This window comes from Hippopotamus amphibius, chromosome X (genome assembly GCF_030028045.1).
Source record: "Hippopotamus amphibius kiboko isolate mHipAmp2 chromosome X, mHipAmp2.hap2, whole genome shotgun sequence".
Classification (NCBI taxonomy): Eukaryota; Metazoa; Chordata; class Mammalia; order Artiodactyla; family Hippopotamidae; genus Hippopotamus; species Hippopotamus amphibius.
In genome coordinates, this window is record NC_080203.1 from 14,289,051 (window position 1) to 14,307,293 (window position 18,243).

Sequence of the window (18,243 nt, forward strand, 5' to 3'; positions counted from 1 at the left end):
AACCCCGTATTTCTGGTCTGCAGTGGGCACACCTATTCTGTCAGCCAGCCCGTCAGTGTTGGGGGTTGAGTCAGTCTGCTCAGGAGTCGGCTGGCTTTGGATTTCGCTGTAGCCGTTGATGCTTTCAGTAAACCACTGGACTTTAAATGCCTGCAGTGCTGGGCTGCCGCAGGGGTTTTCTCAGTGTCCCTTTTCCACTCTCTGCTTTCAGCAGGCCCTACATTCCTGAGACACAGTGGATGTCTGTCTCTGTGCACTTTCTCCTCCCCCAGTGGTAGATGGCGCTCTCTTGTTGTTTTTCTTTGCAGGGTTCCTGGTGGGAACAGAGTGGTTTCTTGGTTCTCCTACTTTGTCTCAATATTAGAAAGTTTTTATGCACCTTTGCCTCAGGGTGGAACTTTCTCAGTACTCTCCCCTCGCCTCCACCCCAGTTTCCCATGGCAGCTGAACTTTGCTAGGTCCTCAGTATGAGGGGGTTTCCTGTCCCATCCCCAGCAGCAGATGGCTTTGCTTCTAGCTTTCTGCTAGCAGTAGTTACATTTCCCTGAGACCATGCCAAGGAGGGTTTCTGACTTTTCTCTTAGACACAGAAGGTCTACAGTTGTGGCCTTCTATTTTATGTCTGTTCCTCCACAGCAGTCAGTCAGAACCTGTGTGCCTGTACCAGTGAGGAAGGCCCTCCTGTCCCCGTGCTTTCTCCTCAGCACCCAGTGGACGCCTGTAGAGAAGAACTGAGGTGTGCTTACGGTCTCCTCTTTTCTCTTCAGCTTGCAGAGATTCCAAACTGCACAGCTGCTAAACTGTCAGGTTCTAAACTGTACTTTTATGGCAGCCGTCTCTTCCTCCTGTGCTTTGTCAATTGTGAAATAGTTCATTTCTCCTGTCTCTCCTCACCCTTTGAAATACAATTCACTTGGTTGCCCTGCAACCTCAGCTCTCTGATGAACTCAAAAAAAAGTATGATTCTGTTGATTATCTGGCTTTTTCTAATATTTATGACGAGGGATAGTGATGTTCTCTTGGTGGTTTTGTGCATGCTAAGTGGAAACAGAACCCTAGAGTTGATTGTCTAACTGGACCGTGTTGTTCTCTTTCTTTAAAAGTCCTTTCCCAGTCACCCCCTTGCCTTCTAGATGAGGCCTAACCCCCTGAGCCTGACCTGTCAGGCCTTTTGTGATCTGGCCCCTGTCCATCTTACCAGCCTTAACTTGCACTCCAGGTGCAGGGACCTTTTCATATCTGAGCGGACTGTCAATGTTGTAAAAGAAATTGTGTTTGTGGTTTTTATTTATCAGTGCCTGGGAATCGCCTTCCATTCTTTAATGAGTGTTTCCTTCTTCTGAGATGGTTTAGGATTTTGCTTGTTATTTTTCTTCTGTGTATTTGAGCATAGATTGTGGTTTTGTGTAAGCAACATAAATGTTTACGTACGTGAGGAAGGAGAGATCCAAGAAAATAAAATATTATTTACAAATTAGTTCCATTATTGATGCTGTTGCTCTTGACTGCTGATTAAGATTGGTGAAGAAAATAAAATTGTTCCTGAATAGATCTTGAAATCCTCTTCTTTGTCTGCCAAATTGTGTAGCAATTGGAAGGCAGGTGTGTCATTTGTTAGTTCAGCGTTTTGCATCCAGTGTGCCTAAGTTGGTGAGCCAGACTCCCTCCTAAAGTGGGTTGTCTTCTGTCACCAGCAGCCTCCTCCCTTTATCTGGGGGTGCTATACAAAAGTGTTACTGGAGGGGGGAGTCAAGGAAGGGAGGGAATACGGGGATATGTGTATAAAAACAGATGATTGAACCTGGTGTACGCCCCCCAAAAAAACAAAAAAAAATAAAAAATTTTAAAAAAAAAAGTGTTACTTAGCATGGAAAATGTTGGAATGCACTGGGCTAGATAATTTCTTACGTCCTTCTAAAAAAAATGTATGACTATTCATAAATCGTAAGTAAAGTAGTTGCAGGGCAGTAGTAGTAATTATAATTAACAACTATCAGATGGTGAATATGTGCCAGGCACTTTACAAAACACTTTTCCTGTATCCTCATTTCATACTCAGACCAGCCCTATGAGGTAGCTGCAGTCATTGAAGACACTTAACTCAAGGTCATATAGTTGAGTGGCAGAGCTGGGACATAAAGTCAGGCAGTAAAGATCTGCATTTTAATCATTATGATTTATTTCCTACATTATTAAGTTATTTTTTTAATAAATTTATTTATTTATTAGCTGCATTGGGTCTTCATTGCTGCGCGCGGGCTTTCTCTAGTTGCGGAGAGAGGGGGCTACTCTTCTTCTCAGTGCAGTGGCTTCTCTTGTGCAACACGGGCTCCAGGTGCGCGGGCTTCAGTAGTTGTGGCACATGGGCTCAATAGTTGTGGCTCGTGGGCTGTAGAGCACAGGCTTAGTAGTCGTGGTGCTTAGTTGCTCTGCAGCATGTGGGATCTTCCCGAATCAGGTCTCGAACCCGTGTCCCCTGCATTGGCAGGCAGATTCTTAACCACTGCGCCACCCGGGAAGCACTAAATTGTGCACTAGAAATGGTTCATGGTTTCTTCTCTCATGTTTTTCCTCTACTTGAGCTTTGGGTACTTGCCGATAGCAGATGAATTGTTGGAAAATGACCTATTTGAAGAAAGTTTTTTTCAAATGTTATGAGTAAAATAAACACCTCTCTAAGTGAGATTTTCTGAGCACTGAAGAGAGAACTGTCACCCAAAAATAATAGCTGTTATCACTTGGAAGGGAAAGCATTTTGAAATATTTATCTATGATGCAGAGTGGCAGTGCGGCATCCCAGTGTTCATGAAGCGCTCAAGTTAAGATGATTCATTCATGAAACGATAATGGCCATTCTCTTATCAAACACCAATGCCAGAAACATCAGAGAGCAAAAGGGTCCCTGGGTGCTGAAATCGTTTATTAGAGATTAAAATTCAATACTAGGGTAATCTAAAAGCATCCTAAGTCCTTATAACCTTAAAGAGGATTCTGAATGTTGAGTAATATTCTTTCATCACCTTTCTCATGGTATAGCATGATGAGACATTCTAAGCCCCAGAGGGGGAGGTCCTTTGCTCCTGTTTTGACTTTAGTTTACAGTATAATGAATGCATGTTTGGAATTAAGAATATTTATTTTTCTCTCTGTACTAGGTCGGTGATGTAGTAGAAGTACAGGCAGATGAAACCTTTCCCTGTGATCTTATTCTTCTATCATCCTGCACAATTGATGGCACCTGTTATGTTACTACAGCAAGTCTTGATGGGGAATCCAATTGCAAGGTAATGGAGACTAAACGCTGCCTAAACATTTTGAGCTCAGGATAGTTAATCATACAATACTCAGTCCTAATCATACAATACTGGCCCCTAATCTTTTATCTTATTTTTTCCTATTTATGTAAGTTTTGTATTTGAAGACAGCTTTTATATAACTGTCTTTGAACTTCTAAGCAAATACTCAACTTTGGGGGAAAGGGTGGTGGTGGGTGAGGAAATCCACACCCCAAATAAAAGCCACCACATTTTTTATAGCACTGTTTGCATTTCATATTGACATTAACCCATTCAATATTTTATTTAGGCTTTTAAAAATGAAAGTAGTCATAGGCTGAAACTATATACCTATGAAAATAACTTCACCCTAAGATACTCTAACCTCACAGTTTGATCTATTTTTATTTTTAAACTGATGAATATCTTCTTTAAAAAATGTGTATTCCTGGCATATAGAAAGTCTAACCTGGAATGGTTTGATTAACTTTTTAAAAATACCTTAGGGTATAATTTGGCAAATATTTACTTTATTGCAACTAGGAAGAATTATAAATGCGTTAGAGTAAATTTGTTCAAACTGGAGGATAACTTACTTCCCTGGTACTTTCCAGCACAGTCAGTTCTTGGCTCTCATCCAGAGCTCCACAGAGCATGAAGATGTATCCTCTATACACTGCCTTTAAGAAAGAATACTAATGTGCTCACCTCTGTGTGTATCCTTGAGGGCTTTCCTCTGCTTGTTTATTCCATCTGGAGTTGAGGACCAGGACTCAGTATGTGGGAAAGGAACTTAAATGCCTGTTAGATAACTAATTTTGTACTTCAGGGGCATGGTGATGAACTAGTCCCATTTAAACTATTGAAAAGCAAAGTTATATCTGAGGGAATGTCAAGATAAAAATCAAGAAATCTACCTTAAGATTTCCTAACAGGGGAAAAAGTTGTTTAGAGGCAGAAAACTTTCAAGTGGTTTCATTTTCCAATGAAGTTGATCTGATCAAATCAGCTACAAGTACATAGGTTTTCAAAGTCAGGAGATAGTGTTAAATGTAGCTCAGGCAGATCCATAGTATTCTCTGAAGACTGTGCAACAGCTTTCCCTGCAGCATAAGTGGTGCAGTGTTTGAATCTGCATCAGCCCTTCTCTGATGATTTATAAATGGGTTTATTGGAGCCTTCCTTGAGTTCTGGGTCAATCAAGTAAGTACATAATATACATTAGGAGAATATTCTAACTGTCTGACTAAGGCAAAACGTATCATCTCCCTGCTCCTTACATAAATTGTAGCCACTTGGAACATTTTCAGGATCATTAATTTTCCTGTTTGTGTAATGGAAACTATTGATAATTTTTTTCTTTCTGTTGGCAAAAGTGTTAAGCATTCTTATGACCAAAAGGTTATGTTCAGTTCTTATGTGTATAACATCACTGTACACTGTGGTGAGCAAAATAATAGGTCTCAGTTCTAGAAATAGAAGGAAAAAAATGCATTCAGTTTTTCATGGGGTTTTCAGTTAATTATATGCATGCTGCAAATGGAATTCTCTCTGCTGTCAGTATCAAGAAAAACTTTTAGTTTTCTCATTATCTTTGAAATCCCCTTGCAGCAAAGTTCTCTTTCTAATTATTTGTAATATATTTTAAGAATAATACCATCAAGTTTATTTAGTTGGAAATGTGCATCAATATTTGTATCATTCTGCCAAAGCCTCTTACTAAAAACATACAGTGTTCCGAAATCAGGTGGGTGTACGATTACACTTTTTTTCTTTTGGCTGTTTTTGCTTTTTCTTCTGCTTTCATCTAGACACATTATGCGGTACGTGACACCATTGACCTGTGTACAGCCGAATCCATTGATAGCCTCAGAGCAGCAATTGAATGTGAACAGCCTCAACCTGACCTCTACAAGTAAGAATTACCTGGTTTCATTTTACTGCTGTCTGATGGCTTTGCTTCTCTTTGCCACCAGTATTGCAAAGAAACACCCACCACTTACCAGCCTCCTTTCATTTGTGTTTTTATGAGCTATTCCTTCCTTCTGGCAGGCAAATGAATCAAATCAGCCTTGTTCACTACCAGCCTAAGATAAATCATTGTGGGCCCAGGCATCTTACTTGTGGTTTTTCTTTTATTATTGTTATTTGTAGACATGGCCATCCATCACATTTTAAGATTATGTAATCCCGTAAGGCTGATCTATCAAACTCATGCATTAGCCAGAGTTAATTAAAATAAAAATAAACCACTTTATGTGTCATCCAACATTAAAGAGAAAAGGAGATATGGGAACATGCAATTAGTAGGCATTCGATCCTTTTTTATGAGGGTCATGATGAACTGAGTATCGTACATAGGGTGTTTCTTGTCCAAAATAAACAGTTAAATTGAGGGAGCAGTGAAATGGTATGATTTCCTCTATTTTGCTATGCTTAGGCTTTCTGGAGTAGATTTACTGATTCACAGTCATTGTGGGTTGTCAGAAAATCAGCATTTGATTTTTAAGACTGGTTACTTTGGTTGATTAGAGCATAATGTTAATGAGGATAGAATAATGGGTTTTATCCCCAAGTGGACCAATTAATTATATTCTGTTCCACCTTTACAGATGGCATCCATCACCCATGCCAGCCATCTTGTTAATGAATGCTGTTGGTCATAATAGGGGACCAAATGGTGGGATGTGGCTTACAGCAATGCCCAGTAGTGGAAAAACAAAGTATTCATCCTACTACATGAATAATACCCTCCCTCCTTCCCATCATTCCTTCTTTCCTTTTTCCCTTCTTCTGTATACACCTTGATAGTAGGAACTTAGAATCACAAAGCAAAATAGCTGTTCCCTGCCTTTGGGGAACTCACACTTTGCAAAGGGGATAGAACAGTAAAGCTAGGCTTACAGTACAGTGAGATAATAAAGGTGAGTAAAAGGCCCATAGAATCACAGGAAAGGGAGTAACTGATTTTGCCTGAGTTAGAGAATAATGTACATCCTTGTATATTTATAGGGTAACTCCTAAATTTTTCAGTTACCTTAAATGTGAAGGAGATTTTTAGTGAGGGAAGGTTATTCCTAATTTCTCTAGACTAGATTGAGTACCCTTGGTATGTGGCTTCAGAATACCTTGTACTGCCACCACTCTAGTGGTCATCACTTATATTGTAATTACCTGATGGTAATCAAGTGTTCCCTGTTTTGGGACAAGGAACACATTTTTCTTGCTTATTAGCAAGCATAGTAATGGTGCAATTAATACACGATGAATGAATGAGCAGACCTTCATATTTTGTGTAATTAGTAATAATAGTTCAATTTTCCTGGAAAAATTATAATGTCAGTTACAAAATACTCATAACATTCTTGTTAAGGGATATTTAGAGCTTTTTACCCTATTTTTCAGAAATGTAGATTACCACGTGCATAACCATATATCTGATCGGTTGATCAGATCAAACTCAGTATTCAGCTGCAAGACACAGTTTGGAAATTTCCAAGATGATAATCAAGTGTTCCCTAATGCTGTGATTCTCAGAGGGTGATCCCAGGCTAGCAGTATCAGTATCACGTGGGACCTTGTTGGAACTGCAGATTCAGATTCTTACCTGAACCATAAACTTGGGGATGGGGCCCAGAAATCTGTGGTGTAAAAAGCCCTCCAGTAATTCTGATGCATGCTCAAGTGAAAGAACTACTGAACTAATGGTTTTGAAAGTGGTTTTAGCACCAGAAACCTTTCTTCACATGAATGTAAAATAGAAGCCAATTATTTACATGAAGTATAGATGAGAAGGGGCATCGTGTGCATGCATGGTGCCAGGTAGATCTTGAAAAGCAATTTAGAATCTTTGTTTACATTCTTATAATCCATAATATTTTAAAAATTAGATGAAAATGTTACATACCATATTGGTTCAACATAACTTTTAAAAGAAAGACAGTAGGCTTTCGTAGTTCATTGTCTGATCTCTTCTTGCATTATTTGTATTTTGATTCATTCCTGTATTTGGAGTAAATAGATTTTATCTAGATATAGAAAATACGTGTGCTATTATGTTCTTTTTGCAGGTTTGTTGGCCGAATCAATATCTATAGTAATAGTCTTGAACCTGTTGCCAGGTTAGTTTATAATTCCTTTAATCTGTCCTTTTGGGGAGAAATGTTTCTCTTTTAAGCCCATTAAAATAGCTAAATACTTTCCTTTCTAGAAAGGGATGTAAGGCAAATAAACCTAGAATAACTAGCCACTAAGGGGTCTTAAGTAGCTGACCTGGTGACTGGTAGGGGTGTAGTGGCAACAGCTCAGAGCGTGTGTGTCCTGGGAGGGGGGCGGTGTTGGAAGTGATGCTGAGGGTTTCTAAAATTGTAGTGCTACAGACACTTTTACCAATATTCCCAAATATGTTCTAAGTGCAGTATTTATTGTCCTTGGTTGTGCAGTGCCTGACAATATTGGAAGTATATCTGGAGAACAGTGTGTTAAGGGAGAGTAATTTAGGGACTAGGCAGTAGAAAAAATGCTGGGAGAATTCGCTGGACTTAAGTAAAATGAAAGGTTTAATCATTTATAATGAAACAGTTCATATAAAAAGGGATGTTTTCTTCCTTCTTCTATCATCCAGTTAATTATCTCAACTTTCCCACTTGGCCTTTATAGCCAAAACTCAAAAGGAAGTTAAAGAAACACCGGGTGCCCAGTGATCCCCCAAAAGGGGGGTTTACTCTCTATGAATATAGCAGTGTGTCTTTCCTGCCTTGATATTTGCTTTCCCAGTCTTTTACTGTCACCTTTTCTTTCAGTTTCTTAGTGTCTGCTGTTCTGTTCAGTTCTTGTCTTGCTGTCTGTGACTCATAATCCTTTTATCTCTGTGCATCTTTTTACCTCTGTGTGTTGCTGGTAGCTACTCCTGTACTGTGTGTGCTTCCATCTGTGCTGTATCCTCAAGTAACTTCAGAGGGAAGGATCTTTCAGCTCGTCCTGTGTTAGTAAGCGTATGATACAAGTAGACAGATCCATTCTGAACCTTTTGGAAATAGATGTGTGTTAGGGCAAAATATGTCCCCAAAGTTGATGGTGCTATTTATTGGGCTGTTTGTATAAAAGTTGTGTTCATTTTTTGTTTAGGTCTTTGGGACCTGAGAATCTTTTGTTGAAAGGAGCTACACTAAAAAATACCAAGAAGATATATGGTGAACGTTTTTTAAGATATATGCCTTTTAAAGCCTGTGCATAAATAGTGCAGTTAAAAATTGAACATGGCATTTAATTCCATTTAATCTAAGCCTGTTTTTAGGTGTTGGGAATTTATAAGATGGTAAACTAACTTGAAATATGACAAACTATGTTGAATTAAAATTATACTAAAAGTAATATATCAACTGGTGAATACAAGAGAGTCTAGAATTCCTACTTTTATACACTGAAAAAATTGGTACCTTGATTGTGCTAGTGGTCATTTCATGGGTGTATACATTTGTCAAAACTTATCAAATTGTCACTTAAATGGGTGCATCTTTATGAAATGTAAGGTATAACTCAATAAAGTTGAAGAAAAAAGAAAATTGGTAGATCCATCTGGGTGGGGAGTTGGGTTGGCATTCTCATTTGTAATTTAATTTTTATTGTATTGTTATTCCTTAGGAGTTGCTGTTTACACTGGAATGGAAACCAAAATGGCATTGAACTACCAAGGGAAATCTCAGAAACGTTCTGCTGTTGAAAAGTTAGTGTACATCACAATTTCTGTAGTTGTTATTGAACTGAAATTGTTACTTCTCAGTAATTCTGAATAACAACCATAAGAAAAAACAACATAAATTATAATAGTGCTACCATTTTGAGCACTTTTTATGTTCCAGAAACTGTGCTCAGTGATTTGTATATCTGATTTGATTTAATCCTCTGAGCAACTCTGAGTAATTCCTGTTAGCCTGTTCACTTTATAGATAAAGAAATAGTCTTAGAGATGATACTGATTTACCTAAGCTCACTTAGCTATTCAAGGGCAGAGTTAAGTTGAAATTTATTCTCTTTTACTGCTGGATAATGGTTTGGAGTCCTCTAGTTGCTATACGTAAGGAGGTTGTACAACACAGATAATAGTCTGCTGGCAAATACTGAAGTGGTGCCTGACACACCTTCAAACCATTTGCCACTGGCATGGACCTCACTGTCCTGTCGGCATGGATATCCAGTATATCAGTGACACCCTCTCCATAGCTCTACTTTCAGACTAAAAGAATCCACACTAAGCTTGAAGATTTCACATTTGCAGAAACAACCTACTCTTTCTATAAGGGTTGAGTAGGTAACAGGGGGTGTGTGTGTGGGGGGGTGTGTTTTGTCACTTTATAGGATCCTTACTAAAGGTGTGTTGAGCTAGTCAGCCATTGTACTTTGGGTTCGGGTTAGGGCTGGCTTTGCTGTTTTACCACTCAAGAGTAATGCTTTAGCAGTGATGACTGAGGTTCATGTATACAGGTCTGTGCTGTGGTTACACATCATACACAATAGAAGATTTAGAAAACTGAACAGTTTTGCTTATACCTAGTTGATATCTTAAGTAAATTAGATGGTTTTTAAATCCATAATGTCTTATTTTTCAGATCTATCAATGCCTTTCTGATTGTGTATTTATTTATCTTACTGGGCAAAGCTGCAATATGCACTACTCTAAAGTATGTTTGGCAAAGTACCCCATATAACGATGAACCTTGGTATAACCAGAAGACCCAGAAAGAGCGGGAGACTTTGAAGGTAATTTGTTTTATGCTGAAAATTTTAACCCTAGCACATTGTGACAGAGCCACCCTTGATTGAAATGCTGCTCAGATAACGATACCTTTGATATTTGGGTTTTCCCTTGGTTGTTTAGTAGCCCCAAGCCATTAACTGTTTAAGAAATGTTAGAATATTTTTTAACCCTAGGCGTCTATCCTTGTTTTTAACTCTTTGGTTAAGAGTTTTAAGCAATCGGGCAAGAAGGTCTGGCATGTTAATATATTATGAGCTTGTGATATATCATGATAGGAACATAATAGATGCCTACACGAAAACTTTGAGCCTACATTCATATTTGGGGGTGGGAGGAGAAGAGAACTTATGGAAGTGAAAAGTGTTAAGTCAAGGTGCATTCACTGAAGAATAGTGACAAAACTCGGTGTTTTAAGTTTTCCTTTCACATACTGCGATAATAATTTTGACCAATGATATAATGTCGTTGGGAGGTTTCTGTTTTATAGCAAGAGCAGTGCTTTCGGCATTTAAATTAAAAGATAGAAAGTTTATATTACACTTGCTTGATGCAACTGTACATTTAATTAATATGAACTATTTCTTTTGTTTCAGGTTTTGAAAATGTTCACCGACTTCCTGTCATTTATGGTTCTATTCAACTTTATCATTCCTGTCTCCATGTATGTCACAGTAGAAATGCAAAAATTCTTGGGCTCCTTCTTCATTTCATGGGATAAGGACTTTTATGATGAAGAAATTAATGAAGGAGCCCTGGTTAACACATCAGACCTTAATGAAGAACTTGGTCAGGTTAGAACTTATTTTTACTTAAAATAAGTTAACATAGTGAACATATCTTTTCTTGTAGCTTGGATTGCCAATGTCTGTAACCATTTCACATTTGGAAATGTGATTCAACGAAAATGCCTTTATGCAGGCATGTAATGAAGGCAAGCAATGTTTTCATAACTATAGTGCCAATTATTTTGCTGGCATTTTTGAGAAGGGCCCTGATTTATGTGCTGAATTTGAATGTTATGGGAATTCTCTTTAAAACTCACCTAGTGGTGGTGTTAGATTATGGGTTATTGCTTTGGAACAGGAAACATGTAGTCTTCCTCACCATCTATAATCATTTAGGGATAGAACATGAGGTAATGGAAATAAAGCCACTTTATAAATGCATTTTCTTCCATAAACAAAACTGACCAGAGTTGTTGTATGGACATTTTCTTGGTATATTTCTGATCAGATGGAATACAGACCTAGAAAGCAGAGTTACTTATTCCAGTGCAAGAATTTAAATGAAGGGAAAATGTGAGGGCATGCACTCCTCTAAATGCATTTTGCTTCATATACCAGTGGAGTCCAGGCTTTGACCTCGTTGCTAACCCAGGTTGTTTTCAAATGCAGTGCAGTCTAGCTGTAATTCTTCAAGTGATGACTTCTTAGGTGCTTTTCTTATCACTTTTGAGAAAGTTTTTCCCTTTGTCTGATTTTACTGTGTGTCATGTAATGATCTTCACAAGCTGAGGGGATTTTTTGGCTTGCATTTAATTCTCTTGATATTTAGAATGTCAAGGCTGTGGAAATATTCTGTGACTGGGAGATGCAAATTCAGTTAATGGAACTGTATGGCTGCAACAGGGCCTCACACTCGTTTTGAATGGTGCCAATTTGCACCTATACCTCAAAACTCTCCTCCTGAGTTCAGTCTCCCTCCACCCCCACTCTCTATTTCTGTTCTTAACACAGCCTTTGCCTAAACCGAAGTACCCTCTTGACAACTACAGTCACAAGGGTGAAAGGACTCCAGATATCATTATGTTGAGATGTGACTCTAGGATTCAGGGTCCCAAACCACGGCATCTGCATCCCACAGAGATACTAAGTCACTAAGGATAGACTAAGCAGTGAATGAACGAATGTTTTTCCCTAAGATATTGTTCCCAGAAGCTTCTTTTGTAGGTCACTTCAGCTGCCATAGCTGACCTTAGCTTTTTTAAACCAGAGGTTTTCATCCAGGCACAAAGCTGAGTAGAACTACCCAAGTCCCAGCAAAAGGTATCAATCTGCAGCTCTTTTGCATGGCAAAAAAAAAAAAAGAGTTATAAGTGAACTTTTCCCTGACAGCTGATTTAGTTGAGTAGATCAGCCTATTCTAGATCCAGTGCCTAGCTGTATGAGTTAAGCTACCCAAGGGTGAACATGGCTAGTCCCAGGCTACTGCAAATAGAACAGCAATCATTCCACGTGTGGCACCTAATTCTTACCAGAGAAAGGTAGGATATCCAGGCCAGACCTCCACCTCAGCAGATTCCATCTTACCTATGGGAATGTAATCTTGTTCCTATCATCTAGGCTTATTCACACTGCAGAAAGTAAAGTAGAGCTCTGGGTAATGATGTAGTAAATTTGAGCACTGAAAAGAAACTAGAGTTTTCATTTCAGCCACCACTTGTTTCCCCCACCAAAACGCACTTTTCTGGATGTGATTGTCATTTAGTCAAATAACTAAGATAATAACCAGACCACCACTTCAGTTTGTACACTGCAAAAACAACTTGCCATCATGATCAGGTTATATGTATAGAAACTACTTAAATGAAAATGCAAAGAAGCCTTGAAATGGTCTCTGAGGCCATTTAGCATTCAGTGGACCAGTACATAGGAAATTAAGTGTAACCAGTTTCCTCCTTGATGAGTCAGAATTTAAAATCTGTAGGGCTTTCATTTACTTAAAAGCAGCGTTCGTTTCCATCAATACCATTGCAAACACTTGTTTAACTGCTTTCAAAGTGATACATGTTGATATTAAAAAATAGGAAGATATGTTTAGGACAGTATTTGTTTTTGATTTGAGAAACAAAAAGAAGTAGACTGCTCAGTTCAATTGGCAAAGAATGAGGTCTTTTATGATCAGACATTGGTCCTTTAGACAACCAAATGGCTTCAACTTTTCGAAAATCGTGGGGATAGCCTCATCTTTCATATCCCCCCCGCCCCCAGTCTCACAGCTATGCCCAATGGCACGTCAGAATATATATTCTGATTCCAGTAATTCAATCCAGTGGTTATATATTAAACTTCTTTGTTATCTAAGATATGTTCTTGGTACTGGGGCTACTATTATGAAGTAAACAAGAAACCTTTGAGTTGTTCACCATCTAGTTGGGGAAACACACGTATCACACCCCAGCTATAGCAATGTGATGATAATCAGAGAAATTAAGGCATGTGAACTGATGGAAAGAGTCCAGTACTGTGTGATTTTGGTCAATAGCAATGTCAGTCACCATCTATATAACACTTTATAGCTTACCAACATATTTAGTAATCTTTACAGCCTTGTGCAGCAGGTTTGATTATTTAAAGGCTAATATTTAATGTTCAGAGAGATGAGAAGATTTTTCCAAGGTCACAAAGTTAGTAGGTGGTAGAGCCACAACTCCAGTCCAAGTTCTTCACTAGGTTAAACGATATGAAATTTTTTGACTAATTTTTGCCTGTAAACTAGGTGATTTCATGTGTTCAACCTTATTTTAGAGCTCTTTCTGTCCTTGAACAGCTATCTCACTTTAGGCTTTCTATCCATAAACTGATGGCTTTGAGCTTGCTGATAGAGAGGGGCCTTTTCTGCAACTGGCTCAAACCTACCACTAAAGAGGAGGAGACTGTTGAGAGTCAGAGGCAAGCAGTAGCCTCTCACTTGTTGACCCTCTCTCTCCTTTAAATATGAGAATACTTTTTTCAAAAAAAAATGTTTATTTATTTTGGCTGTGCTGGTTTTGGTTGCGGCACACGGGATCTTCATTGCGGCGTGTGGGCTTCTTAGTTGTGGCATGCAAGCTCTTAGTTGCGGCATGCATGTGGGATCTCGTTCCCCGACCAGGGATTGAACCCAGGCCCCCTGCGTTGGGAGTGCAGAGTCTTACCCACTGGACCAGCAGGGTAGTCCCGAGAATACTTTTTAATAACAGCCCCTCCTTTCCTCCCTTTGTCCTGAGTATAGGGCATGTATTAGATCAGTGGTTCTCAAAGCATCGTCTCAGGACCACAGCATGAGCATCACCTGGGAACTTAGTAGTAGTGCACATTATCCAGCTCCACCCTAGAGCTACTGAATGAGAAACTCTGGGGATAAAGCCCAGCAATCTGAGTTTTAACAAGCACCCTCCAAGTGAGTGTGGTGCAGACTACAATTTGATAATTACTCTGTCAGGGTATATTATAGTTTGCTGGCCTATATCCATGAGGTTAATTGTACACAGATCCATACTGCACAAACTATTATATATAGGCAAACGATTGCACCTTATTTTTGAAAGCTATTACCTTTGTCATCTATCAAAGATTTCAACATGGGTTAACGCTCATCCAAGTGCAGGAGCTGCAACAGCCCAGCACAACCTTCAGGGGGAAATGAAGGTTAATAATTTTGATCAGAAAAAAAGCCCCAAAGAATCTCATTTTGACTGGAAAAAATCTAGATGATACAGGAATAATACCGCTTGGATTAATTTAAAGAGAGAATTCAAACTTGGCTGGCTAACAGGAAAAAAAAGAGAAGATTGGAATGCTATATTTGTGCCAGTGCTGCTACCATGCAAAGCTTTGAAAAATAATTAGAAAGCAACTACTGCTGCAGTTCATCTCTTTCTCCCTTACATAATAAAAACCTTAATCTTGTACTTATGCTTGTTCCTGTCAGCCCATAATTTTAACTATTTAAGCATAAATTGCCAAAAGGAGGATAAAATTGTGGGTTTCCAAAAGCCAGATGTTATAAATAGAAGAGATAAAAACTGAGATAAAATGGAAATGCTCAAAATGGCTTATTTTACATGGAAAATTTTTTCATAGCCTATTTTTTCCATTATTAATGAAAGTATGCTTATATTATACTTTAACCTATCATTATAAACTCTGCTTTTTTTAATTTGGAAACTTTTTTGAGGAGTATCTGAAATTTCATTTATGTTTTTGATCATTGATTTACTGCGTCTCCTAATTAAGTGAACTGTTGTTATTATTTCCCGTCCATCTGTATTCTGTAACTCTTATTTATATACATTATATGACACAATGCATTTTACTCAGTCCAGTATATTTATAGAAAACTTTACTTTTCAAGGAAAAGCTTTGTTACATCCCAAAGTTCCTATCACATATATTTTCTGTGTGAGTGTGTGTGTGTGTGTGTGTGTGTGTGTGTGTGTGTGTGTGTGTGTGTGTGTATGTGAAAGAAAGAGACAGAGAGAGAGAGAAATAAGTGGTCAGTAAATTGTTTCCCTCTTGGAAAATTGACTTTTCTTGTGTTAACGTCTTTATATCAAAATTAGATAAGTGTTAAATTGAAGGGGTTTTAGTTTGATAAAATAGCCACATTCTTCCTGCCTATTAATCTCCTGTATTTGAGTAAGTCCACCTTAGACATGTGATACTATTTCAGCATCTTTAAAAATACTTCTCCATTTCTCATTCATTTGATAATATTGCTTCTGTAATTACCTGACATGGGACAAGTTTTTAGAAAAGGTGATTTCTGTGGATATGAAAATAGTCCTGCCTTATAGCTAAATTAGCTGCCTTATAGCTAAAAATTAATCACACTGAAGAAAGTAAGAATGCATATGTTTGTGTTCTTGTTTTTAGGTGGATTATGTATTTACTGATAAGACTGGAACACTTACTGAAAACAGCATGGAATTCATTGAATGCTGCATAGATGGGCATAAATATAAAGGTGGAACTCAGGAGGCTGATGGACTCTCTCAAACTGATGGACCCTTAACATATTTTGACAGAGCAGATAAGGTAGATTTTCTGTGTTACCATTTTACTTTGAGAAATCAACTTATATAGACATGTGTTAACACAGTAGAAATGAGAATTTGGGCATGTGACATAGACTTTTGAATAGCCATTTGTTCTTTCAACTTCACCTTTCTTATTTTACGGACACCTCTGGAATTTGTAAGCAAGTAGAAATTATAAGAAGAGAGCATTGTGAGAAATGGCATTTGGGTAAAACTTTCACTTGACTATGTGACCATAATTTTTGGTGCTTCATCTTTAAAAATATGAGCTGCTCCAAGAATGATGTCTTTTGAAATCATTCCGTTCCCAGGAGTGTCTAGGCATTAAATGAATGAGAGTCTCCCTGCACCTGAGCTATTGCCAGATTGTGAGTTAGGATTGAATGAACTCTTTTAGGCCGTGGAGATGTCACGGCTTTGGTATTAGGTGTCACTACAGTAACCTGGGTGAGTTAACATAGCCCCTAGGGTATGTTAGCTGAGAACCAGGCATGTTGGTAGGGACTACGAGAATATATAGCTCATTTGAGTATTAGGAATTTATAAATTTCTGCTATTCAGTTTGCTGGAGGTTATACCATTCTCTCACATTAATAACTTTTCTCTGTTCATTGAGTAGTTACCAAGTGATCACAGTGAAAATAACATAGTCATTTTTCTGTTACGCTTCAACAGAATCGAGAAGAGCTCTTTCTGCGTGCCTTGTGTTTATGTCATACTGTAGAAATTAAAACAAATGATGCTGTTGATGGAGTTACAGAATCAGCTGAATTAACCTATATGTCCTCTTCGCCAGATGAAATAGCTTTGGTCAAAGGAGCTAAAAAGTAAGCACATATGTTATGCTAGATGAGTAATTTCAAGAGGTACAGTTCTGCCTATAGTTAACAATATGGTGTTTTCACTTCAAAATTTGTTAAGAGAGTAGATTTCATATGTTAAATGTTCTTACCACAAACAACAGAAAAGCAAAGGGACACAAAGAAACTGAGAAATGTTGGGATATGTCTCTTACCTTGATTATGGTGATGTTATCACAGACATATTCATGTGTCCAAACTCATCAAATTGCGCACATTAGGTGTTTGCAGTTCTCTATCAGTTATAACTCAGTAATGCTGTTTTAAAACTCAGAAATAAGTTGTAGAAGAATACATTAGCATTGAAGAGTAAAAAAAATTAAACATTTCTTGTACTTCTGAGAAAGCAAAATCACAGGAGGACAGGAGTTATTTTGTTTTTTCTCTTATTTGCTTCAATAACCTTACATGATAAGTATCCTTATTCTTTAATAAGGAGCTAAACTACTTTATCTGAAAGTTATTCCCAAACCTAACCAATTAAGACCAAAAAGAAAATAGCAATGCATAGATATAATTTCCATTACTATTTATGCATTCCAGCCAGAAGTCCAAATATTATTATATTTTGGAAATCCTATAACAGTGGCCACTTTTCGTGCAACACATGTTATTTCTGAAGTGCTCCCAGCAGTTTTGATATCATTTGGTAACTGAAAGTCCTGTTTTATCCATGAAGCCCAAAATGATTAAGTGGTTAAAAGTTCACCCCATATGTTAGCTACAGAACTGGAATTACAAATTGCCTCTTTCTTGGTTACGATTTGTGACTGGGCATTGACTTGCTCTGTGTTAACATCTCAGCAAGTAAAAGGAAGTATAGTTATAGATGGAGATCTTATGAAAGAGAAGAAAACAATAAATAAGTATGAATAATGCCAGTGCAAGGGGAAATTAATTATTCTTTGAAGATACACAAAGGTCTTTTTTATTGTGTTTCGCAGGTATGGGTTCACATTTGTAGGAATGCAGAATGGCCTTATGACAGTAGAGAACCAAAGAAAAGAAGTAGAAGAGTAAGTCGCACTATATGTTTGATGATTGTCACTTCTTAACCCCACAGTCAACCTTAATGGATTTAGGAAGGGCAGTAAAGGGAACTGATTGCATCTGTAAATGTAGGACTCTGCTCTCCCAGTTCAGAGTTTTATGTAAATTTTAGTTGGAGTAGGAGAAGACATTTTTCATAGAGTGGCAAAAACTAGCATTTGAGGTGTAAATGATTCCAATCTTGTTCATATATGGGTCCAGTAGCCTGAATGAGTGTCTGCCTGGACTTTTCTGAATTTTAGATGCCATTTAAGGTCTCCAACACATGCTGCAGGAGAAATCAGTGAACATGCATGAAACCTTCTGCTATGCAGAACCCAACCAATCATTCTGGGATTGCACGCCCTGCCAGTCATGGCAGCTTTGGTGTCAGAAGCTTTCTCTTGTTCTAGCTACTTGAGTGTGAGCTTCAGGGCAGGTACTCTGATGCAGCCGTAGCACCACATTTTCTTTTTCTTTCTTCCTTTTTTTTTTCTTTTTTTACTATAGGTACCCCCTTGG

At 38.1% G+C, this 18,243-nt stretch overlaps 1 protein-coding gene across 6 annotated transcripts in view; it reads left to right on the forward strand.

Moving 5' to 3' along the window:
- The window catches only part of ATP11C (ATPase phospholipid transporting 11C), a 160,663-nt gene that overhangs the window by 93,735 nt on the left and 48,685 nt on the right, over positions 1–18,243 (forward strand). For 5 of the 6 annotated variants that reach the window (XR_009050295.1, XM_057718387.1, XM_057718388.1 and 2 more), the window contains 10 exons: positions 3,156–3,284; positions 5,087–5,190; positions 7,346–7,396; positions 8,403–8,467; positions 8,919–9,000; positions 9,884–10,034; positions 10,626–10,823; positions 15,669–15,830; positions 16,508–16,659; positions 17,637–17,708. Coding sequence is in view for 5 of the 6 variants with exons in the window: in XM_057718387.1 (XP_057574370.1) it covers positions 3,156–3,284; positions 5,087–5,190; positions 7,346–7,396; positions 8,403–8,467; positions 8,919–9,000; positions 9,884–10,034; positions 10,626–10,823; positions 15,669–15,830; positions 16,508–16,659; positions 17,637–17,708 (1,166 nt within the window). In the remaining variant the exon portion in view is untranslated. The remainder of the gene's footprint in view (positions 1–3,155; positions 3,285–5,086; positions 5,191–7,345; positions 7,397–8,402; positions 8,468–8,918; positions 9,001–9,883; positions 10,035–10,625; positions 10,824–15,668; positions 15,831–16,507; positions 16,660–17,636; positions 17,709–18,243) is intronic. The other variant, XM_057718389.1, reaches the window with a different exon arrangement.